The sequence below is a fragment of the Aegilops tauschii genome, chromosome 2, assembly GCF_002575655.3.
Source record: "Aegilops tauschii subsp. strangulata cultivar AL8/78 chromosome 2, Aet v6.0, whole genome shotgun sequence".
Classification (NCBI taxonomy): Eukaryota; Viridiplantae; Streptophyta; class Magnoliopsida; order Poales; family Poaceae; genus Aegilops; species Aegilops tauschii.
The window spans coordinates 386,120,176-386,147,188 of NC_053036.3; the positions used below are offsets into that span (position 1 = coordinate 386,120,176).

At 47.8% G+C, this 27,013-nt stretch overlaps 1 protein-coding gene and 1 long non-coding RNA gene across 4 annotated transcripts; one reads left to right on the forward strand and one right to left on the reverse strand.

Annotated features, from left to right (window-relative positions):
- The first annotated feature begins 4,333 nt into the window (after positions 1-4,333).
- Positions 4,334-9,481, forward strand: LOC109751434 (trans-cinnamate 4-monooxygenase). The gene is made up of 3 exons (XM_020310325.4): positions 4,334-5,212; positions 8,362-8,498; positions 8,651-9,481. The coding sequence occupies exons 1-3, from the start codon at positions 4,428-4,430 to the stop codon at positions 9,247-9,249; spliced, it is 1,521 nt and encodes a 506-aa protein (XP_020165914.1). The 5' UTR covers positions 4,334-4,427; the 3' UTR covers positions 9,250-9,481.
- LOC120973467 (uncharacterized) lies at positions 9,377-12,802 on the reverse strand. 3 transcript variants are annotated; one of them, XR_006670185.2, is made up of 3 exons: positions 11,329-12,802; positions 10,342-10,936; positions 9,377-9,803 (listed from the first exon to the last, which is right to left on the reverse strand). It is a non-coding gene; the product is annotated as an uncharacterized lncRNA (long non-coding RNA). The 3 variants fall into 3 exon arrangements; XR_006670186.2 differs by having other exon boundaries at positions 9,880-10,936; XR_006670184.1 differs by having other exon boundaries at positions 9,377-10,936.
- Positions 12,803-27,013: the final 14,211 nt, after the last annotated feature.

A 27,013-nucleotide genomic window follows, 5' to 3' on the forward strand; every position in this document is an offset into this window, starting at 1 on the left:
TCCTTGGAGATCAATCCTGCACCGGTTGCCATGTAAATCTTCCATGTAACAGCTGGCCTCGGCCCCTATATTAACAAGCAACGCGTTCCTACAAGGCACGGGTTTAGAGCATCTACAGCTGGACTTTAAAAATCCGGCCCTTCAAACGCCCGCGGACGCGACCGGGCGCGTTCGCTAACAGTGACCGGTCACATCTCAAATTAGCCACTTTGCATCCACCTCTCTCATATTTCATTCCCTACATCCATATAAAGCATGCAAAAAAAACCTACGTACTATCCTAACTACTCTTCATCGTCGGAGATGTCCATGACAACGGTGCCGGACGCCGGCTGGACGGGCGGGCAGGAGGGCTTCGACTCATCCTCCTCTTGCTCGACCTCATCCATGTAGGCGAGTGAAAGAACATGCGGTACCCCCATGTTTGGTTTTGGTAATTGATGTCAATCTCTATGGACTAATGGTTGCCTTGAGTTATATTTGAAGGATTTGTCCATAGGCATTTCTTGAAGTCCATGTGTTGGTTTCAAGGAGTTTATGTGGTGACCAAGGTGTTATTAAGGAATTATCCAAAGATTGGTCATGTGAGAGTAGAACTTATTGCAAGCATGTCTTGACGAAGAAGATTGTGTGATCATTCATGTTTACCTTCAAGACATCATCCAAATGAAGAGAGTTGGAAAGAGTCAAGGTTGATCAAGACTAAGTCAAGAGTGAATCAAGTTGATCAACACACAAAGCGCACAAGATGTACCGAGAGGGATCAAGCGATCCCATGGTGTGGTAAGCATTGTCGATTACGCTTTGTGTACTAACCCATGATCTTCGTGAGAGTTCTTTGTGGGGTTAGGTTGCGGTGTGCAAGTTCAAGTGAAGCATCATGAAGAGATCAAATGCTTGAAGCTTGCCGTCCATTGTGGCGACAATGGACTTGTGAAGATGTTGCGGTGCGCAAGTTCAAGTGAAGCATCATGACGAGATCAAATGCTTGAAGCTTGCCGTCCATTGTGGTGACAATGGACTGGTGAAGATGTGCGGAAGAGTGGCTCACCCATAGTGGAGTACGGGGGAGCAATCAATTAGTCTTCATCGAGCCAACACAACCAAGAAAGGTGGTCCAACTTGAGGGAGTCAAGATCGTCATCATCTAGCTCAAGTGGACCATGTGCAAGGCAAAGGTTTGCTCTTGATAGGTTTTCTATTTTACCGGTCTCATGATGGTAGTTGGGAGACCGGGTTATAGGATCGTTTGCCGTACTATCAAGGGGGGCTCTCGATGAGTAGCTTGATCGTATCGTTCATAGAGAGCTCAAACCATTGCATACTTGCATCATCTTTGTTGGTTCTTGTTTGGTTCTTCTCTTTGTGAGTTTTGGAGCTTATGGTCATCTTGATGACAAGCTCGAGTTCATCGAAAACGGAGTTCACTCGCATCTTCTATGATGTTTTCGATGTTGGAGGTTATGCCGGTTCTTCTCGGTTGGAGGTTTCACTCCTCTATTTTTTGGCATACCTCCCCTGCCTCTTCTTACTATAACCAGTCGTCGTTTTGATGCTACTCGTCTTTCTCAATCCAACAAGCTTGAGTTTGCTCAATTCGGAGCTCATATGCAGAAGTTATGGCAGTTTTGGTTTCCTAGCGGTAGTACCGCGGCCAGAGCGGCAGTACCGCTTATCGCCCCAAGCGGTAGTACCGCTGTCCAAAACGGTAGTACCGCCTATGGCCATAAGCGGTAGTACGGCTACGGTTCCGCGCTGGTACCGCCTCGATTTTGGGTCTTGCATTTTTCGTGTCGAGTTTTGCAGTAGTTGCACGGCAGTAAGGCACGGCAGTTCCACCTATAAGCGGTAGTACCGCCCTGATGGACGGTAGTACCGCCTATAAGCGGTAGTACCGCTCCGGTCGGGCGGTAGTACCACTACTGCATTTTTGGTCCCGTGTTCTGCTCCTCCAGCGGTAGTACCGCTGGGGTGCGCGGTAGTACCGCTTATAAGCGGTACTACCGCCCCAAGGTTCATGTTTGGTTGCTCCTTTTCCCTGCTTCTTCCGCCAGAGCGGTAGTACCGCTCGTGGAGCGGTAGTACCGCTCGTGTGCGGGCTGAGCACATAACGGTTGGATTTTTCCCCTTTTATAAAAGGGGGTCTTCTTCCCCAATGAACCTTATCCTTTGAGCTCGTGTTCTTCCCCCATTGTTGACCTTCTTTGAGCTTGCTAACTCTCAATCCCTCCATGGATCCTTGCTAGTTTTTGAGGGAAAAGAGAGAGGAGATCTAGATCCACATTTCCACCAATCACTTTCTCCTCTATGTGAGGGGAACCCCTTGGATCTAGATCTTGGAGTTCTTGGTGTTCTCCTTCTTGTTCTTCCTCTCATTTTCTTCCCTAGCATTAGTTGCTTCGGTGGGATTTGAGAGAGAAGGACTTGGGCACTCCGTGTGCCCTTGCCATTGCATTTGGTGCATCGGTTTGAGTTCTCCACGGTGATACGTGGAAGTTACAAGTTGAGAAGCTTATTACTCTTGGGTGCTTGGTGCCCTTGAGCTTGTTCCTCTTGGGTGCTTGCGCACCCTAGACGGTTGGTGGTGTTCGGAGCTCAATCATTGTGGTGTAAAGCTCCGGGCAAGCGTCGGGGTCTCCAATTAGGTTGTGGAGATCGCCCCGAGCAATTTGACGGGTACCGGTGACCGCCCCCAAGGGTTGCCAAAGTGTACGGGTTCGGTGACCGCCCCCAAGGGTTGCCATTTGTACGGGTTCGGTGACCGCCCTCAAGAGTCCCTTAGTGGAATCACGGCATCTTGCATTGTGCGAGGGCGTGAGGAGATTACGGTGGCCCTAGTGGCTTTTTGGGGAGCATTGTGCCTCCACACCGCTCCAAACGGAGATTAGCATCCGCAAGGGTGTGAACTTCGGGATACATCGTCGTCTCCACGTGCCTCGGTTATCTCTTAACCGAACCCTTTACTTACGCACTTTACTTTGTGATAGCCATATTGTTTCTTGTCATATATCTTGCTATCACTTAGTTGTTTATCTTGCTTAGCATAAGTTGTTGGTGCACATAGGTGAGCCTAGTTGTTGTAGGTTTTGTGCTTGTCAAATTAACCGCTAGGTTTATTCCGCATTTGTTCAAGCCTAAACCATAATTATTTTAAAGCGCCTATTCACCCCCCCCCCTCTAGGCGACATCCACGATCTTTCAGCGAGCATCTCCGCCTTCTCCGCGGCTTACTGCGCCTCCATCTCCTATCGGCGACGGCGTCTGGCCTCCGCAGCCGACTCCGACCTAAGGGAATCGAGAATGGCTTGCTGCTCCACCTGCAGATCCGTGTTGCCAGCGTCCCCCACATCCTCCTCCTCCAGCTCATCCTCCTCCTCCTCCGGATCCACTGCACCCGGAGGTAGCCCACATCCTCCTCCTCCGGCTCATCCTCCTCCTCCTCCTCCTCCAACTCCTCCTCCGGATCCACTGCACAAGGAGCTCGAGCCGGTGCTCCGGCGTAAAAAATGGATCGCTCCTCACCCGACGGCGTGGGGACATGACTACTGGGCGGACGGATGGAGTGGAAAGTGGCGACGGCGGACGGGAGGAGGAAAATGTGGATGTACGATAGGGTTTTGATGCCGCCGGTCGATTTAAATCGCAGGGCTAGGCACTACGCGGCCCACCGGAGCTGCACCACACGGCGCCATCGCGATGGAGGAGACGAGCTTCAGACCGTCGTGTTTCAGGGCGTTTCCGGCTGGGACACCTTCGTCAGTCCGACGTGCCGGGCAGACCGGGCGCCCCATATGCCGTCTATATTTGGGTGAATACGAGAGGTGCCGGTCAGCACGAGCGTTTAAGACACGTTTAAGGCGTCCGTCTAAATTGAAAAATCGTGACTGATCAGTGAACCGACGGTCCACCCAAATGTTTGAGAAGGGTTGAAGACGTCCCGCGGTAGATGCTCTTAACCCTTTTCACATAGGCGATAAGACTTTTTGCGTAGCGTCTCGGGGGCGAGTGCCCACTTCAGACCGATTACCTCCTCGACGACCGACACTGCTTCCTCTACTTACTCTGAGACACATGGCCACGTCATCTTCATCGCCATGGCCAACGCGTTGTTGCGCCTGAACATCCATGCATGGTTACCATGTTGTGTAAAGACAAGACACGCGTAATTACCACGGGTATTTGCATCCTTGCTTGTACCTCAGTACATCCATGCTCTCCGAAGACGAGACACGCGTTCCCTCAGTTTCGAACTGTCAACACGCGTCCCGCCCGCCCGCAAGGGTCTCCAACAATTCATGTTCCACCGCTAGCTTTAGCTACGACAATACGACATGCTGCTGATTTAAATTTCTGGAAGCAAGCGGGGCACCCTGCTCCCTTAGTCCGCGGTCCGGAGCTCACCAGCTCGACCCATCACTCCATCCACCATGGACCTCCTTTTCCTGGAGAAGCTCCTCGTCGGCCTCTTCGCGTCCGTGCTGGTCGCCGTCGCCGTGTCCAAGCTCCGCGGTCGCAAGCTCCGGCTGCCGCCCGGCCCTGTCCCGGTGCCCATCTTCGGCAACTGGCTCCAGGTCGGGGACGACCTCAACCACCGCAACCTAGCGGCGCTGGCCCGCAGGTTCGGAGAGATCTTCCTCCTCCGCATGGGCCAGCGCAACGTGGTGGTGGTCTCCTCCCCGGATCTCGCGCGCGAGGTGCTCCACGCGCGGGGGGCGGAGTTCGGCTCCCGCGGCCGGAACGTGGTGTTCGACGTCTTCACCGACGGGGGCCAGGACATGGTGTTCGCGGCGTACGGCGACCACTGGCGCACGATGCGCCGCGTCATGACGGCGCCCTTCTTCACGGGCAAGGTGGTGCAGCGGCACCACGCAGGATGGGAGGCCGAGGCCGCGGCCGTCGTGGACGCCGTCCGCGCCGACCCCGCCGCCGCCACCGGCGGCGTCGTGCTCCGCCGCCACATGCAGCTCATGATGTACAACAACATGTACGGCCTCATGTTCGGCCGGCGGTTCGAGGGCCTGGACGACCCCCTGCTCCTCCGCCTCAGGGAGCTCAACGGCGAGCGCAGCCGCCTCGCGCAGAGCTTCGAGTACAACTACGGCGACTTCATTCCCGTCCTGCGTCCGTTCCTCCGCGGCTACCTCAAGATCTGCAAGGAGGTCAAGGACGCCCGCCTCAAGCTCTACAAGGATTGCTTCGTCGAGGAGAGGAGGTGGGTTTTCTTCTAATAATAATGATGACACTTGGATATTCGGCTATAGATCTTGTTCGCCACTCCACACACTAACACAACCTCTAATCAATAAAGATTTTCTAGTAAATCTCTAATCAACATGTTCAATGGGAAGGGACCTATTTTATCTCTAATATAATCAACATGCATGTTGAATATGAATGGGCCTACTTTCTATACTAACGGAGGCTCGTGGCGGAGGCTCTGTGTGCTACTCCTAGTAGCCGTAAACAATAATGGAATCTCACACACGGAGACAAACTTATGCGGTTTTTATACTACGTGATTCGTTGTAGTGTGTTAGTTTCGAGGCAAGGACAAAAACATTGGACTACTGGACTGTCACTGCAATTTGGGAGGGAGAGAGATGTTATTGTCGGGGGAGATGGCAGTTGCATGTTTGCCATTACACACGCTTTCGCTCTGGACCGCAACTACATATTTTCAATTCAGTTTCAATATGGAATATTTTTTTTTTCTAAATTACAAAGCACTCCCTTCGTCCAAAATTACTTGTCTCAAAAATGAACGAAACCCTAGCGCGCGCCGCCGCCCCCTGCTAGCCCCCCCCCCCTCGCCGCCACCAGAGTAGGTCTCCGGGCAAGCTAGTGCGGCCGACGAGGACGGTGGCGGCGAGGATCTGCTGCTCCGCCTCCGTGCGGAGAGCCACGGACGCCGAGGCGGCGGCCTTGGAAGGAGAGGCGACGGCTGGCTCTCCGGCGAGCAGTGGTCGCGGGTGCTGCTCCGCCCCCTCGGTTGCGCGGGCGGCGTGGTGGCGGCGGTCGTTTGGTGGATGGTCTTCGCGTGCGGTCTTCTCCCCGGCGGACGGCGCCAGATCTGCAGGTCTTTCCCTCCCCCTCTCATAGCTCCTTCCACCCCGGCGCTGTTGGTCCTTGGCGGTCCCTGGTCGCCGGATCTGGTGCGTTTGGGGTGCGGGAGTGTCGGCAGTCCGGGAGAAATCCTTGGCCGGTGTGGCCCGGCCACGACGGTGACGACATCAACTGTTGTCGTGCCCCTCCCTGGAGGCTCCGTCGAGGTTCTGTTCCCCTCTCCCCCTCTCGCCCCGGGTGAAAACCTCATCCTTTTGGATGGGGCGGCAGCGGCGCTCTACGCCGTCACCTTCCTGGAGGTGCCGCTCAGGTGGTTCGAGAGATGCGAGGGCGTTCTGATTTGGGGATTGGGGGATAGACGGTCGCGTGGTCCGATTGTATCGTTCTGCGCTTCCTTCCTCATCACCTTCGATCTTGATAGCTTCATCCCTTCGTGTGTGGCTCTATGCGTATGGACGAGGATCTTCCAAGGCGAGCTCGTCTCAGCTGGGGGCGGGGCTGAGTATCTCTCAAGGTTGTTCGTGGCTGCCATCTTATCTGGCTCTAGGGTGAGCTTCCCCATCTTCCGACGGTACGGCGTCCTTCGAGCCAGGACGAGGGGCAGGGGTCCTCTTCGGAGATGGTTTCGGGTAGTTTGTTGCGGCTCACCACTCCTGGTGCAGATGAGGGCATGCTCCCTGCCTTTGATGGGTCTCATCTTGTTAGTGCTTTCGCTCCACCTATGGTGCTCATTCTGCGGCTGGGGACATCATCGACATCAAGCGAAGCTTTGTTGTCCATTATGTTGTAGTGCTTGGTGTTGTTGAGGTTTGTAAGTTGTCTAGTAGCACCATGTATCTGCCGTCTTTTTCGTTTTTCCTCTTGTAAGGTGCTGTCCGATGTAACTCCTGGCCGGTTGTTGGCTTTGTTAATTCAAAGCCGGGCTCTCTCTCGAGCCTTCGTTCTAAAAAAAACTAAAATACATCTAGATATATCCATTTCTCCGACAAATATTTCCGGACGGAGAGAGTACAATTTAAATATTTTAAAATTAGTGGACTAATCTTTTATAAATAATATTGAATTTTTTCCAACTATACATTGTATAATGAATATATTTCTTAATACAAATTGATTTTTCAATTGTGTGAACACTTTTTATGAAATAATCATCACAAATGCAAAAACCAGTTTTGTATTTCTTTTCTTAAGGAACAAGAAAATAAAAATGATTTTTTATAAAGGACTTAAACAGCCATGAAAGTTTGAGAAGTGTTCATGAAATTTTAAAAAAAAATACACTTTTGAAAAAATTCTAACGTATTTTAAAAAATCATGTATTTTTTTAATAATGTTGGTATATCACTCAACAGATAATTGTTGATAGAAAGAAACCAAAAATGAGAAGAAAAAAAGAAACAGAAAAACAATGAAAGAATAAGAAAATTGAGAAATAAAAGGAAAAAAAACACAAAATATATTCAAACTTAATCAGAAAATATTTAGACAACAGGCCACGTGTTGAGCATTTGCAAAGAGAAAAGCCCAGATATTTCCTGTAGCCCAACATGTGATTTTTCTGCACGAGAAGGGGCAGGTAAACTAGGCCCAACTAAAGCCCAAACAAGAAAATATTTGTCTAGAGAAAGGCGTACGTATTGTAACACCTTAAAAAACGTACCGTATTGTAAGATGATGTCGGCCAACTGAGACTTGTTAAGTCTCGGTTGATTCGATGGAAAAGAAGGAAAAAAGAAGTCTCGGTTGATTGGTGTTAAAAAAAATCTCTGTTGATTGAGCCCAAGCCACACTCAATTCAATATATGTATAGAAAATCCTAGTTCTACTCAAAAGTCATACAAAAACTCTACGTCCTACTCCCTCCGGTCTTTTTCACTCTACATATAAGATTTTGTCCGAAGTCAAAGCTTTGTAAAGTTTGAGCAACTTTATAGAAAAATATATCAACATTAAGAATACGAAATCAATAGCATTAGATGCATTTCTGTATTATATAACTATTAGTATTGTAGATGTTGATATTTTTTAATATAAATATGGTCAAATTTTATTAAGTTTGATTTCAGACAAATCTTATATGCGGAGTACGACTCCCTTCGTTCCTAAATATAAGTCTTTTCAGATATTTTAATATGGACTACATATGAAGCAAAATGAATGAATCTACCCTCTAAAATACGTCTATATGTATCAATATGTAATCCATATAAAAATATCTAAAAAAACTTATATTTAGGAACGGAGGGAGTACTAGTTTATTTGTATAGCCTATGTGCTCACACATGGTGGTGTTTGTAGGAAGATGCTGGCGAGATTCAAGGCCACGGACAGCCATGAGCTCAAGTGCGGCATGGATGAGATTCTGGAGGCGCAGCGCAAGGGCGAGATCAACGAGGATCACGTGCTCTTCATCGTCGAGAATATCAACGTTGCCGGTACATACATATGCTCACTTCATTCCCTTTGAGCTCTCCTCGCCGCGTCAAAGTCTGTGTTTGCAGTTTTGCTTTGCACGCAACGCAGCTAACAAATATAAATTTCGGTGCTTACTCCCGTTGCGGTTGCGCGCATGCTTGCTTGCACACAGCGATCGAGACGACGCTGTGGGCGATGGAGTGGGCGGTGGCCGAGCTGGTGAACCACCCGGAGACCCAGCAGAAGCTGCGGCGCGAGATGGACACCGTGCTGGGAGCCGGCCACCAGGTCACCGAGCCGGACACGCACAGGCTCCCCTACCTGCAGGCCGTGGTCAAGGAGGCGCTCCGGCTGCGCATGGCCATCCCGCTGCTGGTGCCGCACATGAACCTCCGCGCCGCCGAGCTCGGCGGCCACGGCGTCCCCGCCGAGAGCAAGGTCCTCGTCAACGCCTGGCACCTCGCCAACGACCCCGGCCTGTGGGAGCGGCCCGGCGAGTTCCGCCCCGAGAGGTTCCTGGAGGAGGAGAGGCACGTCGAGGCCGGCGGCAACGACTTCAGGTACCTCCCCTTCGGCGCCGGCCGCAGGAGCTGCCCGGGCATCGTCCTCGCGCTGCCGTTCCTCTGCATTACCGTCGGCCACCTCGTGCAGAACTTCGAGCTGCTGCCGCCGCCCGGGCAGGGCATGCTCGACACCACTGAGAAAGGCGGGCAGTTCAGCCTCCACATCTTGAAGCATTCCACCATCGTGGCCAAACCGAGGGTGTTTTAACTTGATCAGCATGCTCTGGAGTTGATCTGCATCTGATCTGCCAAATCAGTGGAACATAAATAAACAACTGTTGGCAGCTTCTTAGCTAGTAGAATAAACAACTGCTTGCTCAGTGTTGTATGTCAACTTTTAGTTTAGCAGGGCCGATGGTCATACATGTCCAAGAATGCAGGTACTGTTAATTTAGAACACGTTCTATTAGTAATTCTGAAAAACAAATCGACAGGATGTACATCTTGGAGCAACGTTGGATGACCAGAAGAAGCACCAAATTCACTAACCAATCCACTAGATGACAGGATTCTGCAAGCAAGACTAAAAAATCATTACACGTCCAACTATAGCCTTATTTTCTGTTCATTTATTTGATTTTGGATGCAAATCTACACAAAGTTTGACAACATATATGTGGGGAGATTATGTTCACCGAGAACTCACCAGGCTTCTTATTCCTGGAGGACTGCTGAGGGTATAACCACATCACAAACCATTCCATGATGAAGATGTAATTGCGAATAGATTACCCAGCAAGTTTCTCTTCACAGAAGCTTCATCTGGAGAAAATGTGCATGTTCAGTTAACAAGATGAAAACAGCGCTCTTATCCAAAAATATGAAAAATAGTGCATACATTTTCAAACTAAATTTGACAGAACATCGATCAGGTAAGGAGCCATATCCAATTATCGCCAAGGTATAAAGAGCAAGAACATAATGAGCTCCCATCAATTATGACGTCGACATGTTCCGTACTCCTGCACATGGATTTAATCTGAATATGTATCCAGACGCTTCAAAGATGTGATATGCCTCTCCCAAGGAGTTGCAGCAGCCCGCTCTAGAATGATTTCTGTTTTAGCAGTGATGACAAGTAAATTACCATGAGCTTTGTGTTACTGGTCTACAAAAGATGATCTTTCTCAGATGCTATCCATCCAGCTTTACATAATCATTGGTGCTGGTATAATTTGTTGTTACCTTTTATCTTGTTAAATGTTAATGCATAATGTTTCTGCAACTTTTTTTTTACTATAAAATGCTACAGGTGAGGAAAGCTGCCTCAAAAAGTTGGAATGATCTTGGACATACTCACATCATTCTTTTAAGATATGATTTTTGAAGGATCATTCCATTCTTACTAGAATGGGAACTCGACAGTGCCATTGAAGAACGCCCAGTAAGCAAATTTGGTGATGTATTTCCCTGATTCAGATCAACTCCAGAGAAGTGCCTTCCTCCTTTCTGAACCTGAAAATGTGGAAATTGATTCTGCCAGTTGCAGGAATGCGGTCATTGCCCGAGCCGAGAGTGCGCCAACAATATACTGGATCCACCTGTTGTTGTGAAGGTCAACGCGTACAGTACAGTCCGACAGTCCGGAGTTGGCAACAGAGATGGGGCTGTACTGTACAGTCCGACAGTCCGGTTGGCACAACATTTGCTGGTGAGCGATCATCCATCCGGCAGTCAGTCCAGAAGCGGGTGTTACATAGGTGGAGGCTTGGAACATGGCATGTACAGTGTTGGTGCAGGGCTGTCTGAATTCTTGCCACAATCATGACGGCGATGTGCCCAGCAGCCACGACCACCACAGCCGAAGTGCCCATCCTATTTATTTTCTGCAAGTCCAGAATGCCATGTTCACCTAGCTCAATTGGCTTCTGCTGCCTTGCTATGCTTCAGGTTACCTGCATCAGCATGGTATAAAAGACCATTTTAGTGAGGCAGCGCCTAATCCAGTAAACTTGGGATCCAGGCATAGCATTTAAAAAAAATAACAGTGAGATTTCAACAGTTCCATTACTTAAATTGGATGCAGCCTGATCACGGATCCACAGTATGATTTAATAAGTTGCAAGCACACTCTACGGTTATTAAAAGAAAAGTAAAAAATAACCACTTAGTATTAAAATCACATAAGAGCTAAGAAAACACAGCTAAACAGAATGAGATGTTTATTAAAAGAAAAGTAAAAAATAACCACTTATTATTAAAATCACATAAGAGTTAAGAAAACACAGCCAAACAGAATGAGATGTTTGAATTCTGAAACCCATGCAGCTGAAAATATTTCCTTGACCTTGTGGTGTCTCACTGGCTCAGTCGTCTGTGGAATGCTAGATTGCAGGGATGCAGAAAATATGCAGCCAGTGGGTTCTGCTGCTCCGATGCTTATATTGACATGAGCTTCTTGCCTGTTTGGTGTCGGCATCTTCATTCCGGCCATCAGACTCGTATGTTTGTTGGGCAGGGGGTCTTGAGAGGACAACGGTGGGGGTTGATCTTCATCTGATCTGCCAAATCAGTGGAACATAAACAACTGTTGGCAGCTTCTTAGCTAGAATAGATCACTTCATATTTGAAGCATTCTCTGTTGTCAGCAGTACATATTTCATATTTGAAGCCTCTTCATGCCTGGAGATGGCTGGCGAGGGTGAGAGCGGAAGCATGGCTAAGATGTGGGAGCTTCCAGTATCAGACCCCAGGCACCAGATAAAAGGGCTTTGTGAATCTGGGACGATCAGTAAGCAAGTGCTGAGCTATAGCATTATTCAGAAAGCCTGAACTGAATACTCTGAAGTGTGCACGAGTCTAGATGCCATAGAAACTGCATTCTTCAGATGCAGAATGTAACGCTGATATTGGCAAGCAGTTGAGCGAAACTGGCACAAGAAGAGAGCACGATTCTTCAAAAGCCTGTAGCAGAAAAGGCAGGTGGTTGACCCATTTCGTCGAACAGGCGGCGTTCGGGGCGCCGCGACTGACTGCCGCCGACGGTCCGAACCTTGCAGCAGCGACGAAGCCGAGCGGCCTCGCCATGCTCCGCGCTTCCACCCCGACCCCGACCCCGACTCCGACGCCGCCCCTCCCTTTCGTTGTTCGCCTGAGTCTCCCTGGCTGCGCGCGCGGAGGGCGGCGCCGGCCGACTCTGCTGCCGCGGGAGCTCGCAGCGGGTGTAGCTTTGCTTTGCTCGCACAGGTGTGAGTGTGAGCCTGAGGTGAGCCGGACGCGGGCCGAAAGAGGACTGGGACCGGTGGCGCAGCCCATCAAGTCGGCCCGCCCCACGACGCTTGCCGGCGACGCCGAGAAGAGCAGAGAGGCCGACGGTTGCTGGCTGGCTCTCTCCTTTCGTATACGCGCGGACGCGGCATCCCTCCCGCCTCCCCGAGCCGAGGCGTAACAAACAAACTCAACGGCTTTTCTTCTCCCTTTCTCTCCGCAAGAACTCCTCGCCGCCGATCGACCTCCTCCGCCCGCCCATGGCGTCCTCCTCCAACTCCGACTCCGACGGCTAGGAGCCTGCCCCCGCGCCCCCAGGAGCGTTTCCGCCCCCGCCGCCGCCGCCGGCTCCTAGACCTCGTCCCCAGGCTCCTCCCCGTCACCAAGCTCCTAGACCTCCTCCTCGTCCCCGGGTTCCTCCCCGTCACCCACATCCACCTCATTACCTCAACCAACCATCGTACACGTACATGGCCTCCTCCCTCTATGCCCGTGCGCCAATCTTCAGGTCCGGGCCCGTCGCCCCCTTCCCGACGGAGGGCGAGCTGATCGCGTCGTACCCGCAGATCGCCTGGGGAGCATTCTGATAGATTGCTTTGGATCGGATAGGTTAGATCATTCCGGTGAATCTACCTTCTGCCTGTCCAGACGAGCTCGATCCAGCGCCGGCCATGGTGAAGTAGGGGCCGGTGACGACGTGGACAGAGAGTGGACGGCGGCGGTGGTGGAGCTTCCTGTGAGCACCGTGCTAACCCTAAATCGGTAGGGGTTGTAGGTGGGGATTGGCAGCGATTAACCTCGTAAGTCGTGCCCCGGCCCCCACCTCTGTTTATATAGCGCGGGTCACAGGGGCCCACCAACCATGGTTTGGTTGGGCTTCCCCGATCAGGGCGCGAGTCAGAGACCCGTTCGACCCGTTGGGTTCGAACGGGAGAGAGATCAACCTAACATTCTCCCCCTTGATCTCAACTTTACTTTCAACTTTATACTTTCTAGTTTATTTGTTTCATCACATATTGATACATAGAGCATGTTTCATCGTCACAGCTTAATTGCCGTTAGAATCATACAGCTACAACATACGTTATGTTCAGAAACAAATTTTGTTCCTTTTGGGCCTATCCAGGAATCATAAGGCTTTCCCTTAAACCCATGCCGGCTAAGTGTTCCTTGAACACATTGGGTGGTAAGCCTTTCGTTAGCGGATCCGCAAGCATATCCTTTGTCCTTATATGCTCGAGACTTATAGTTTGATCCTGGATTTCATCTTTCACAACATAATACCTTATCTCTATTGTTTTGGCAACATTACTCGACTTGTTGTTGTGAGCATAGAATACTGCGGGCTGGTTATCACAGTACATCTTTAGTGGTTTGTGAATGCAATCTACCACTTTCAAGTCGGGTACAAATTTCTTTAGCCATATCGCCTGCCCCGTGGCTTCGAAGCATGCTATGAATTCTGCATACATCGTGGATGATGTAACTATCGACTGTTTGGAGCTTTTCGACGAAATAGCTCCTCCAGCGAGGGTGAATATGTATCCTGACGTGGATTTTCTATCATCTCTGTCCCCCGCAAAATCTGCGTCTGAATACCCTTTTATCTCTAGGGAATCACTAGAGATAACTATGAATTCTGCATACATCGTGGATGATGTAACTATCGACTGTTTGGAGCTTTTCGACGAAATAGCTCCTCCAGCGAGGGTGAATATGTATCCTGACGTGGATTTTCTATCATCTCTGTCCCCCGCAAAATCTGCGTCTGAATACCCTTTTATCTCTAGGGAATCACTTCTCCTGTATATTAGCATGTAGTCCTTCGTGCCTTGCGCATAACGCAATGCTTTCTTTACCATCTTTCAGTGCTCTAGGCCTGGATTCTCTTGATATCTACCGAGTACCCCGGTGATAAAAGCTAAGTCAGGGCGAGTGCACACTTGTGCATACTGTAAGCTGCCAACTGCCGAAGCATATGGTACTGCTTTCATTTGATCGATCTCATACTGGTTCTTGGGACATTGAAATTTCCCAAAACTATCGCCCTTGACTATTGGAGCAGGTGTGGCTCGCATGCATATTATACTTTTTAAGAACCTTTTCTAAATATGCTTTCTGAGATAGTCCTAAGACTCCATTGTTCCTATCTCGGTGAATTTCTATGCCCAAAACATATGATGCTTCACCAAGATCTGTTATGTCAAAATTTGAGGATAAGTATTTCTTTGTTTCTTGTAGTAGACTAACATCACTACTAGCAAGCAGGATATCATCCACATACAAGATTAGGAAAATATATTTCCCATTTTTAAACTTTGCATAAATGCAATTATCCTCAATATTTTCTTTAAATCCAAAACTTTTAATCGTTTGATTAAACTTTAGATACCACTGCCGAGAGGCTTGTCTTAATCCATAAATGGATTTCTTCAGGCGGCATCCCATATTTTCCTTGCCTTCCATGATAAAACCCTTGGGTTGTTTCATGTAGACCTTTTCTTTTAAATCACCATTCAGAAATGCCGTCTTAACATCCATTTGATGTAACTCTAAATCAAAATGAGCAACTAATGCCATTATGATTCTGAAGGAATCCTTACATGAGACTGGAGAAAATGTCTCATTGTAATCTATCCCTTCTCTTTGTGTAAATCCTTTTGCCATGAGTCGTGCTTTATACTTTTCTATATTTCCTTTAGAGTCATACTTAATTTTGTAGACCCATTTACAACCTACTGTTTTGGCTCCTTTGGGAATTTCCTCTAAGTCCCAAACATCTTTGGAACTCATCGATTTCATCTCGTCTTCCATTGCCTTCATCCACTTCGATGAATGAGGGCTTCTCATGGCTTCTTCATATGAGGTGGGATCTTTTTCCATATGAACCATTTCTGTGTTATAAACTTTAAAGTCAGTAGAAATAGCTGACTTTGTTGGTCTTGTAGACCTTCTAAGGGCCTCAGTTTCTGGCACATTTTGTGCCTCAACTTCTGGCACTTTTGGCACCTCCCTTTCATGCTCAACAACGGGTTCAGTCGGCTCCTGACGGACAGGTTCCGGGTCTTCCCCCATAGCTATCATGGGTGGAGTTGCAACTGGTAGTGAGAAAAATGGCTCCTGAATCATCGGATTAGGTGCATGCACCCTCTTCTCCTCAAGATCAATTTTCCGAGCTACCAAGCTGTCACGCCCAAGATGCGACCCTATCCTAAAGGAACACGAAGGTGCCACCAAGGATAGAAGCGCATCTTGAAGACACTTTTGCAAGGTGGATATCATTACATCAACATTACATAATCGATGGGGATACATACAAGGCAAACAATTGCCGCAAGAATACATCGATACATCATACATAAGAACAACATCCGACTACGGATAAAACACAAACAGGAACTCAAACGACATCCACCCTGCTAGCCCAGGCTGCTGACCTGGAACCTATCCCCTGATCGAAGAAGAAGCAGAAGAAGAACTCCAAAACAAGCAAAACCGCTCTCGCGTCATGATCATCGCAAAACCTGTACCTGCAACTGTTGTTGTAGTAATCTGTGAGCCACGAGGACTCAGCAATCCCATTACCAAGGGTATCAAGACTAGCAAAGCTTAATGGGTATGGAAAGGATAAGTGGCGAGGTTGCAGCAGCGACTAAGCAGGTATGGTGGCTAACATACGCAAATAAGAGCGAGAAGAGAAGCAACGGAACGGTCGTAAAACTAGCAATGATCAAGAAGTGATCCTGAACTCCTACTTACGTCAAAACATAACCCAAAAACCGTGTTCACTTCTCGGACTCCGCCGAAAAGAGACCATCACGGTTACACACGCGGTTGATGCGTTTTATTTAAGTCAAGTGTCAAGTTCTCTACAACCGGACATTAACAAATTCCCATCTGCCACATAACCGCGGGCACGGCTCTCGAAAGTTTATACCCTGCAGGGGTGTCCCAACTTAGCCCATTATAAGCTCTCACGGTCAACGAAGGATATTCCTTCTCCCGGGAAGACCCGATCAGTCTCGGAATCCCGGTTTACAAGACATTTTGACAATGGTAAAACAAGACCAGCAAGACCGCCCGGATGTGCCGACAAATCCCGATAGGAGCTGCACATATCTCGTTCTCAGGGCACACCGGATGAGCCAGACGTCGGGTTGGCATAGACCCTGGTTGCCCAGGGGGCGCCGGACATCGCTCGGTTTTGGACCAGCACTTGGAGAAGCACTGGCCCGGGGGGGTTAAAATAAAGATGACCCTCGGGAGCGCGACTCCCAAGGGAAAATAAGTAGGTGATAGGCAAATGGTAAAACCAAGGTTGGGCCTGTTGGAAATATGCCCTAGAGGCAATAATAAAATGGTTATTATTATATTTCCTTGTTCATGATAATTGTCTATTGTTCATGCTATAATTGTGTTATCCGGAAATCGTAATACATGTGTGAATACATAGACCACAACATGTCCCTAGTGAGCCTCTAGTTGACTAGCTCGTTGATCAACAGACAGTCATGATTTCCTGACTATGGACATTGGATGTCATTAATAACGGGATCACATCATTAGGAGAATGATGTGATGGACAAGACCCAATCCTAAGCATAGCACAAGATCGTGTAGTTCGTTTGCTAGAGCTTTTCCAAATGTCAAGTATCATTTCCTTAGACCATGAGATTGTGCAACTCCCAGATACCATAGGAGTGCTTTGGGTGTGCCAAACGTCACAACGTAACTGGGTGGCTATAAAGGTGCACTATGGGTATCTCCGAAAGTGTCTGTTGGGTTGGCACGAATCGAGACTGGGATTTGTCACTCCGTATGACGGAGAGGTATCTCTGGGCCCACTCGGTAATGCATCATCATAATGAGCTCAATGTGATCAAGTGTTTGGTCACGGGATCATGCATTACGGTACAAGTAAAGTGACTTGCCGGTAACGAGATTGAACAAGGTATTGGGATACCGACGATCGAATCTCGGGCAAGTAACGTACCGATTGACAAAGGGAATTGTATACGGGATTGATTGAACCCTCGACATCGTGGTTCATCCGATGAGATCATCGTGGAACATGTGGGAGCCAACATGGGTATCCAGATCCCGCTGTTGGTTATTGACCGGAGAGTCGTCTCGGTCATGTATGCATGTCTCCCGAACCCGTAGGGTCTACACACTTAAGGTTCGGTGACGCTAGGGTTGTAGAGATATTAGTATGCGGAAATCCGAAAGTTGTTCGGAGTCCCGGATGAGATCCCGGACGTCACGAGGAGTTCCGGAATGGTCCGGAGGTAAAGATTTATATATGGCAAGTCCTATTTTGGCCACCGGAAAATGTTTGGGATTTTTCGGTATTGTACCGGGAAGGTTCTAGAAGGTTCCGGAGTGGGGCCCACCTGCATGGGGGGACCCACATGAACGTGGGTAGTGGGGGCAAGGCCCCACACCCCTGGTCAAGGCGCACCAAGATCCCCCCTTAGAAGGAATAAGATCATATCCCGAAGGGATAAGATCAAGATCCCTAAAAAAGGGGGATAACAATCGGTGGGGAAGGGAAATGATGGGATTTCTTTCCCCCACCTTTGCCAACGCCCCAATGGACTTGAAGGGAAAGAAACCAGCCCCCTCCACCCCTATATATAGTGGGGAGGCACATGGGAGACGTACCCCTGCCCCTGGCGCCTCCCTCTCCCTCCCGTGACACCTCTCCCTCTCGCTGAGCTTGGCGAAGCCCTGCCAAGATCCCCGCTGCTTCCACCACCACGCCGTCGTGCTGCTGGATCTCCATCAACCTCTCCCTCCCCCTTGCTGGATCAAGAAGGAGGAGACGTCTTCCCCAACCGTATGTGTGTTGAACGCGGAGGTGCCGTCCGTTCGGCACTCGGTCATCGGTGATTTGGATCACGACGAGTACGACTCCATCAACCCCGTTCACTTGAACGCTTCCGCTCGCGATCTACAAGGGTATGTAGATGCACTCTTTTCCCTCTCGTTGCTAGAAGACTCCATAGATTGTTCTTGGTGATGCGTAGAAATTTTTAATTTCTGCAACGATCTCCAACAGTGGCATCATGAGTCAGGTCTATGCGTAGTTTCTATGCACGAGTAGAACACAAACTTGTTGTGGGCGTAGATGTTGTCAATTTTCTTGCCACTACTAGTCTTATCTTGTTTCGGCGGCATCGTGGGATGAAGCGGCCCGGACCGACCTTACACGTACGCTTACGTGAGACAGGTTCCACCGACTGACATGCACTAGTTGCATAAGGTGGCTAGCGGGTGTCTGTCTCTCCCACTTTAGTCGGATCGGATTCGATGAAAAGGGTCCTTATGAAGGGTAAATAGAAATTGGCATATCACGTTGTGGTTTTGGCGTAGGTAAGAAACATTCTTGCTAAGAAACCTATAGCAGCCACGTAAAAACTTGCAACAACAATTAGAGGACGTCTAACTTGTTTTTGCAGCATATGTCGTGTGATGTGATATGGCCAAAAGTATGTGATGAATGATATATGTGATGTATGAGATTGATCATGTTCTTGTAATAGGAATCACGACTTGCATGTCGATGAGCATGACAACCGGCAGGAGCCATAGGAGTTGTCTTAATTTATTTATGACCTGTGTGTCAACATATAACGTCATGTAAATTACTTTACTTTATTGCTAAACCGTTAGCCATAGTAGTAGAAGTAATAAATGACGAGACAACTTCATGAAGACACGATGATGGAGATCATGGTGTCATGCCGGTGACGAAGATGATCATGGTGCCCCGAAGATGGAGATCAAAGGAGCAATATGATACTGGCCATATCATGTCACTATTTGATTGCATGTGATGTTTATCATGTTTTACATCTTATTTGCTTAGAACGACGGTAGCTTAAATAAGATGATCCCTCGCAATAATTTCAAGAAAGTGTTCCCCCTAACTGTGCACCATTGCGAAGGTTCGTTGTTTCGAAGCACCACGTGATGATCGGGTGTGATAGATTCTAACGTTCGAATACAACAGGTGTAAGCCAGATTTACACACGCAATACACTTAGGTTGACTTGATGAGCCTAGCATGTACAGACATGGCCTCGGAACACGGAAGACCGAAAGGTCGAGCATGAGTCGTATAGAAGATACGATCAACATGAAGATGTTCACCGATGTTGACTAGCCCGTCTCACATGATGATCGGGCACGGCCTAGTTGACTCGGATCATGTTTCACTTAGATGACTAGAGGGATGTCTATCTGAGTGGGAGTTCATTGAATAATTTGATTAGATGAACTTAATTATCATGAACTTAGTCTAAAATCTTTACAATATGTCTTGTAGATCAAATGGCCCACGCTAATGTTTCCCTCAACTTCAACGCGTTCCTAGAGAAAACCAAGCTGAAAGATGATGGCAGCAACTATACGGACTGGGTCAGGAACCTGAGGATCATCCTCATAGCTGCCAAGAAAGATTATGTCCTAGAAGCACCGCTAGGTGACGCACCCATCCCAGAGAACCAAGACGTTATGAACGCTTGGCAGCAGCGTGCTGATGATTACTCCCTCGTTCAGTGCGGCATGCTTTACAGCTTAGAACCGGGGATCCAAAAGCGTTTTGAGCAACACGGAGCATATGAGATGTTCGAAGAGCTGAAAATGGTTTTCCAAGCTCATGCCCGGGTCGAGAGATATGAAGTCTCCGACAAGTTCTTCAGTTGTAAGATGGAGGAAAATAGTTCTGTCAGTGAGCACATACTCAAAATGTCTGGGTTACACAACCGCTTGACTCAGCTGGGAGTTAATCTCCCAGATGACGCGGTCATTGACAGAATCCTTTAGTCGCTTCCACCGAGCTACAAGAGCTTTGTGATGAACTTCAATATGCAGGGGATGGAAAAGACCATTCCTGAGGTATATTCAATGCTGAAATCAGCGGAGGTGGAGATCAAAAAGGAACATCAAGTGTTGATGGTGAATAAAACCACTAAGTTCAAGAAAGGCAAGGGTAAGAAGAACTTCAAGAAGGACGGCAAGGGAGTTGCCGCGCCCGGTAAGCCAGTTGCCGGGAAGAAGCCAAAGAATGGACCCAAGCCTGAGACTGAGTGCTTTTATTGCAAGGGAAGTGGTCACTGGAAGCGGAACTGCCCCAAGTACTTAGCGGACAAGAAGGCCGGCAACACCAAAGGTATATGCGATATACATGTTATCGATGTGCACCTTACCAGCACTCGTAGTAGCTCCTGGGTATTTGATACCGGTGCGGTTGCTCATAATTGTAACTCAAAGCAGGAGCTGCGGAATAAACGGAGACTAGCAAAGGACAAGGTGATGACGCGCGTCGGGAATGGTTCCAAGGTCGATGTGATCGCCGTCGGCACGCTACCTCTACATTTACCTACGGGATTAGTTTTAAACCTCAATAATTGTTATTTAGTGCCAGCTTTGAGCATGAACATTGTATCAGGATCTCGTTTAATTCGAGATGGGTACTCATTTAAATCCGAGAATAATGGTTGTTCTATTTATATGAGAGATATGTTTTATGGTCATGCCCCGCTGGTTAATGGTTTATTCTTAATGAATCTCGAACGTAGTGTTACACATATTCATAGTGTGAGTACCAAAAGATGTAAGGTTGATAATTATAGTCCCACATACTTGTGGCACTGCCGTCTTGGTCACATTGGTGTCAAGCGCATGAAGAAGCTCCATGCTGATGGACTTTTAGGGTCTCTTGATTACGAATCATTTGACACGTGCGAACCATGCCTCATGGGTAAGATAACCAAGACTCCGTTCTCCGGAACAATGGAGCGAGCAACCAACTTATTGGAAATCATACATACTGATGTGTGCGGTCCAATGAGTGTTGAGGCTCGTGGTGGCTATCGTTATGTTCTCACTCTCACTGATGACTTGAGTAGATATGGGTATGTCTACCTAATGAAACACAAGTCTGAGACCTTTGAAAAGTTCAAGGAATTTCAGAGTGAGGTTGAGAATCAACGTGACAGGAAAATAAAGTTCTTACGATCAGATCGTGGAGGGGAATATTTGAGTCACGAATTTGGCACACACTTAAGGAAATGTGGAATAGTTTCACAACTCACGCCGCCTGGAACACCTCAGCGAAATGGTGTGTCCGAACGTCGTAATCGCACTCTATTGGATATGGTGCGATCTATGATGTCTCTTACCGATCTACCGCTCTCATTTTGGGGCTATGCTTTAGAGACTGCCGCATTCACTTTAAGTAGGGCTCCATCGAAATCCATTGAGACGACACCGTATGAATTATGGTTTGGGAAGAAACCTAAGCTGTCGTTTCTAAAAGTTTGGGGATGCGATGCTTATGTCAAGAAACTTCAACCTGAAAAGCTCGAACCCAAGTCGGAAAAATGCGTCTTCATAGGATACCCTAAGGAAACCATTGGGTATACCTTCTACCTCAGATCCGAAGGCAAGATCTTTGTTGCCAAGAACGGGTCCTTTTTGGAGAAAGAGTTTCTCTCGAAAGAAGTAAGTGGGAGGAAAGTGGAACTTGATGAAGTACTACCACTTGAACCGGAAAGTAGCGCAGCTCAGGAAGATGTTCCTGTGGTGCCTGCACCGACTAGAGAGGAAGTTAATGATGATGATGATCAAGGTACTTCGGATCAAGCTCCTACTGAACTTCGTAGGTCCACAAGGACACGTTCCGCGCCAGAGTGGTACGGCAACCCTGTCTTGGAAATCATGTTGTTAGACAACGGTGAACCTTCGAACTATGAAGAAGCATTGGCGGGCCCAGATTCCGACAAATGGCTTGAAGCCATGCAATCCGAGATAGGATCCATGTATGAAAACAAAGTGTGGACTTTGACAGACTTGCCCGATGATCGGCGAGCGATAGAAAACAAATGGATCTTTAAGAAGAAGACAGATGCGGATGGTAATGTTACCATCTATAAAGCTCGACTTGTCGCTAAGGGTTATCGACAAGTTCAAGGGGTTGACTACGATGAGACTTTCTCACCCGTAGCGAAGCTGAAGTCCGTCCGAATCATGTTAGCAATTGCCGCATACTATGATTATGAGATACGGCAAATGGACGTCAAAACGGCATTCCTTAACGGGAAGAATTGTATATGATGCAGCCGGAAGGTTTTATCGATCCTAAGAATGCTAACAAGGTATGCAAGCTCCAGCGCTCCATCTATGGGCTGGTGCAAGCATCTCGGAGTTGGAACATTCGATTTGATGAGATGATCAAAGCGTTTGGGTTTACACAGACTTATGGAGAAGCCTGTGTTTACAAGAAAGTGAATGGGAGCTCTGTAGCATTTCTCATATTATATGTGGATGACATACTGTTGATGGGAAATGATATAGAATTCTTGGGAAGCATAAAGGCCTACTTGAACAAGTGTTTTTCAATGAAGGACCTTGGAGAAGCTGCTTATATATTAGGCATCAAGATCTATAGAGATAGATCAAGACGCCTCATTGGTCTTTCACAAAGTACGTACCTTGACAAGATATTGAAGAAGTTCAATATGGATCAGTCCAAGAAGGGGTTCTTGCCTGTATTGCAAGGTGTGCAATTGAGCACGGCTCAATGCCCGACCACGGCAGAAGATAGAGAAAAGATGAGTGTCATCCCCTATGCCTTGCCCATAGGGTCTATTATGTATGCCATGCTGTGTACCAGACTTGATGTAAACCTTGCCGTAAGTTTGGTAGGAAGGTACCAAAGTAATCCCGGCATGGAACACTGGACAGCGGTCAAGAATATCCTGAAGTACCTGAAGAGGACTAAGGATATGTTTCTCGTTTATGGAGGTGACGAAGAGCTCGTCGTAAAGGGTTACGTCGATGCTAGTTTCGACACAGATCTGGATGACTCTAAGTCACAAACCGGATACGTGTATATTTTGAATGGTGGGGCAGTAAGCTAGTGCAGTTGCAAGCAAAGCGTTGTGGCGGGATCTACATGTGAAGCGGAATACATGGCGGCCTCAGAGGCAGCACAAGAAGCAATCTGGGTGAAAGAGTTCATTACCGACCTAGGAGTTATTCCCAATGCGTCGGGCCCGATGACTCTCTTCCGTGACAACACTGGAGCTATTGCCCTTGCCAAGGAGCCCAGGTTTCACAGGAAGACCAGGCATATCAAGCGTCGCTTCAAATCCATTCGTGAAAATGTTCAAAATGGAGACATAGATATTTGTAAAGTACATACGGACCTGAATGTAGCAGATCCATTGACTAAACCTCTCCCTAGAGCAAAACATGATCAACACCAGAACTCTATGGGTGTTCGATTCATCACAATGTAACTAGATTATTGACTCTAGTGCAAGTGGGAGACTGTTGGAAATATGCCCTAGAGGCAATAATAAAATGGTTATTATTATATTTCCTTGTTCATGATAATTGTCTATTGTTCATGCTATAATTGTGTTATCCGGAAATCATAATACATGTGTGAATACATAGACCACAACATGTCCCTAATGAGCCTCTAGTTGACTAGCTCGTTGATCAACAGTAGTCATGGTTTCCTGACTATGGACACTGGATGTCATTGATAACGGGATCACATCATTAGGAGAATGATGTGATGGACAAGACCCAATCCTAAGCATAGCACAAGATCGTGTAGTTCGTTTGCTAGAGCTTTTCCAAATGTCAAGTATCATTTCCTTAGACCATGAGATTGTGCAACTCCCGGATACCATAGGAGTGCTTTGGGTGTGCCAAACGTCACAACGTAACTGGGTGGCTATAAAGGTGCACTACGGGTATCTCCGAAAGTGTCTGTTGGGTTGGCACGAATCGAGACTGGGATTTGTCACTCCATATGACGGAGAGGTATCTCTGGGCCCACTCGGTAATGCATCAACATAATGAGCTCAATGTGACCAAGTGTTTGGTCACGGGATCATGCATTACGGTACGAGTAAAGTGACTTGCCGGTAACGAGATTGAACAAGGTATTGGGATACCGACGATCGAATCTCGGGCAAGTAACGTACCGATTGACAAAGGGAATTGTATACGGGATTGATTGAATCCTCGACATCGTGGTTCATCCGATGAGATCATCGTCGAACATGTGGGAGCCAACATGGGTATCCAGATCCCGCTGTTGGTTATTGACCGGAGAGTCGTCTCGGTCATGTCTGCATGTCTCCCGAACCCGTAGGGTCTACACACTTAAGGTTCGGTGACGCTAGGGTTGTAGAGATATTAGTATGCGGAAATCCGAAAGTTATTCGGAGTCCCAGATGAGATCTCGGACGTCACGAGGACTTCCGGAATGGTCCGGAGGTAAAGATTTATATATGGGAAGTCCTATTTTGGCCATCGGAAAATGTTCGGTATTGTACCGGGAAGGTTCTAGAAGGTTCCGGAGTGGGGCCCACCTGCATGGGGGGACCCACATGAACGTGGGTAGTGGGGGCAAGGCCCCACACCCCTGGTCAAGGCGCACCAAGATCCCCCCCTTAGAAGGAATAAGATCATATCCCGAAGGGATAAGATCAAGATCCCTAAAAAAGGGGGATAACAATCGGTGGGGAAGGGAAATGATGGGATTTCTTTCCCCCACCTTTGCCAACGCCCCAATGGACTTGAAGGGAAAGAAACCAGCCCCCTCCACCCCTATATATAGTGGGGAGGCGCATGGGAGACGTACCCCTGCCCCTGGCGCCTCCCTCTCCCTCCCGTGACACCTCTCCCTCTCGCTGAGCTTGGCGAAGCCCTGCCGAGATCCCCGCTGCTTCCACCACCACGCCGTCGTGCTGCTGGATCTCCATCAACCTCTCCCTCCCCCTTGATGGATCAAGAAGGAGGAGACGTCTTCCCAAACCGTATGTGTGTTGAACGCGGAGGTGCCGTCCGTTCGGCACTCGGTCATCGGTGATTTGGATCACGACGAGTACGACTCCATCAACCCCGTTCACTTGAACGCTTCCGCTCGCGATCTACAAGGGTATGTAGATGCACTCTTTTCCCTCTCGTTGCTAGAAGACTCCATAGATTGTTCTTGGTGATGCGTAGAATTTTTTTAATTTCTGCAACGATCTCCAACAGGGCCTTGCTGGAGGAGTTTTATTCAAAGCGAACTGTCAAGGGGTCCCCATAACACCCAACCGCGTTAGGAACGCAATATCAAGGAACATAACACCGGTATGACGGAAACTAGGGCGGCAAGAGTGGAACAAAACACCAGGCATAAGGCCGAGCCTTCCACCCTTTACCGAGTATATAGATGCATTAATTAAATAATAGATATTGTGATATCCATGTTCGAACATCGTGATATCCATGTTCCAACATGGAACAAACTTCTTCATCTTCACCTGCAACTAGCAACGCTATAAGAGGGGCTGAGCAAAAGCGGTAACATAGCCAAACAACGGTTTGCTAGGAAGGGTGAAAAACATTAGAGGCTGACATGGCAATTTGGGAGGCTTGAAGAGCAAGTGATAGGTAGCGCAGCATAGCGATAGAACGAAGCAACTAGCATAGCAATGATAGTAATGAGATCCAAGGTTACGGTCATCTTGCCTGAAATCCTGCTAGGAAGAAGAACGAGTCCATGAAGAAGATGAAGCCACGAAGACGAACCAAGCGTAGACGAACGAATCCTCACGATCGCAACGAAACGGGAACTATCGAGAAGAAGCACACAACATGGTAAACACACCACACATGAACAAGGCATGATGCTCAATCAAGTATGATGCATGACAAGGCTATATGATCCTACTCATGGCAAGAGGTGATGCATACAAGAGCAACACATCAAAGCAAGTTTAAATGAGGCCGGAACTAACATATAACAAATCCGGTAAGTCCTCATATGCAAGTTTCGAAATTGGTCCAGATCTGAATAAACCTTATGTTCAAGTTAGTAAACATCAAGTTAAGATGCACCAAGATGATCTACACAAAATTCTAGTCAAGTTACATATAAAGTTCATTTAGTTCGGAGCTACGACCTAGAAGATATGAGCAAAACAAGTCAAGCATGGCATTGATGCAAAATGCATTCAAACATCAAGCAAACACACTCAAGATAAGGATGCAACAAGGTAACATGAAACTACATGCAAAACTAAGCAAGTTTCATATAGAGCATGCTCAAAACGGAGCAACGGTGCAACACATACACTCCAAACAAGATATAACAACAATCTGTCCAAAACAGCAACTAGGCATTTTGCACGCATCAAAACAATATGCTACAACACCCCAGCATGAACAAAAAAGGCATGGATGTGATGTACAGGTAAAGCATGACAAAACTTGAACACGGAGCTATCTCTAGAAATCACTAGAGCATGCTCAAAAGGACATGGCAAGATTGCAAATAATAACAGTTTCACAGACTTTGCAGAAATCACTGGACATGGCAGAAATAACATCAGGTTGCTAAGTTTAGATCTATCAAACAACATGCTACAGGAACAGATCATAGCAAACAAAGGCATGGCATGAATCTAATAATTTTATAGAACAAAAGTCCCTTACTGATAAAGAGCCAAAAAGGCACAGAAGATATGATGGCACCCTGTAAACATAGCAAGTTTCATAAACAGATTCAGACTTGGCAGAAAAACTGAGCATGGCATAAACAGAATTATGAAGGCATCTTTGCAAGCTCAAATCACTCATCACAAAGCATTTCATGGCATGTGAAGGCATCCAATAGTAAGACAGAATAATTATGAAGCTAAGCATGGCAAGAGCAAGTTCATAGGGTGCATGGATCACTAGCAAAACAC

Coding starts and splice junctions, on each gene's coding strand:
- LOC109751434 (XM_020310325.4), top strand. CDS start 4,428: ATGGACCTCCTTTTCCTGGAGAAGCTCCTCGTCGGCCTCTTCGCGTCC. Junction 5,213..8,361: donor TGCTTCGTCGAGGAGAGGAG/GTGGGTTTTCTT, acceptor TGGTGTTTGTAG/GAAGATGCTGGCGAGATTCA. Junction 8,499..8,650: donor CGAGAATATCAACGTTGCCG/GTACATACATAT, acceptor GCTTGCACACAG/CGATCGAGACGACGCTGTGG.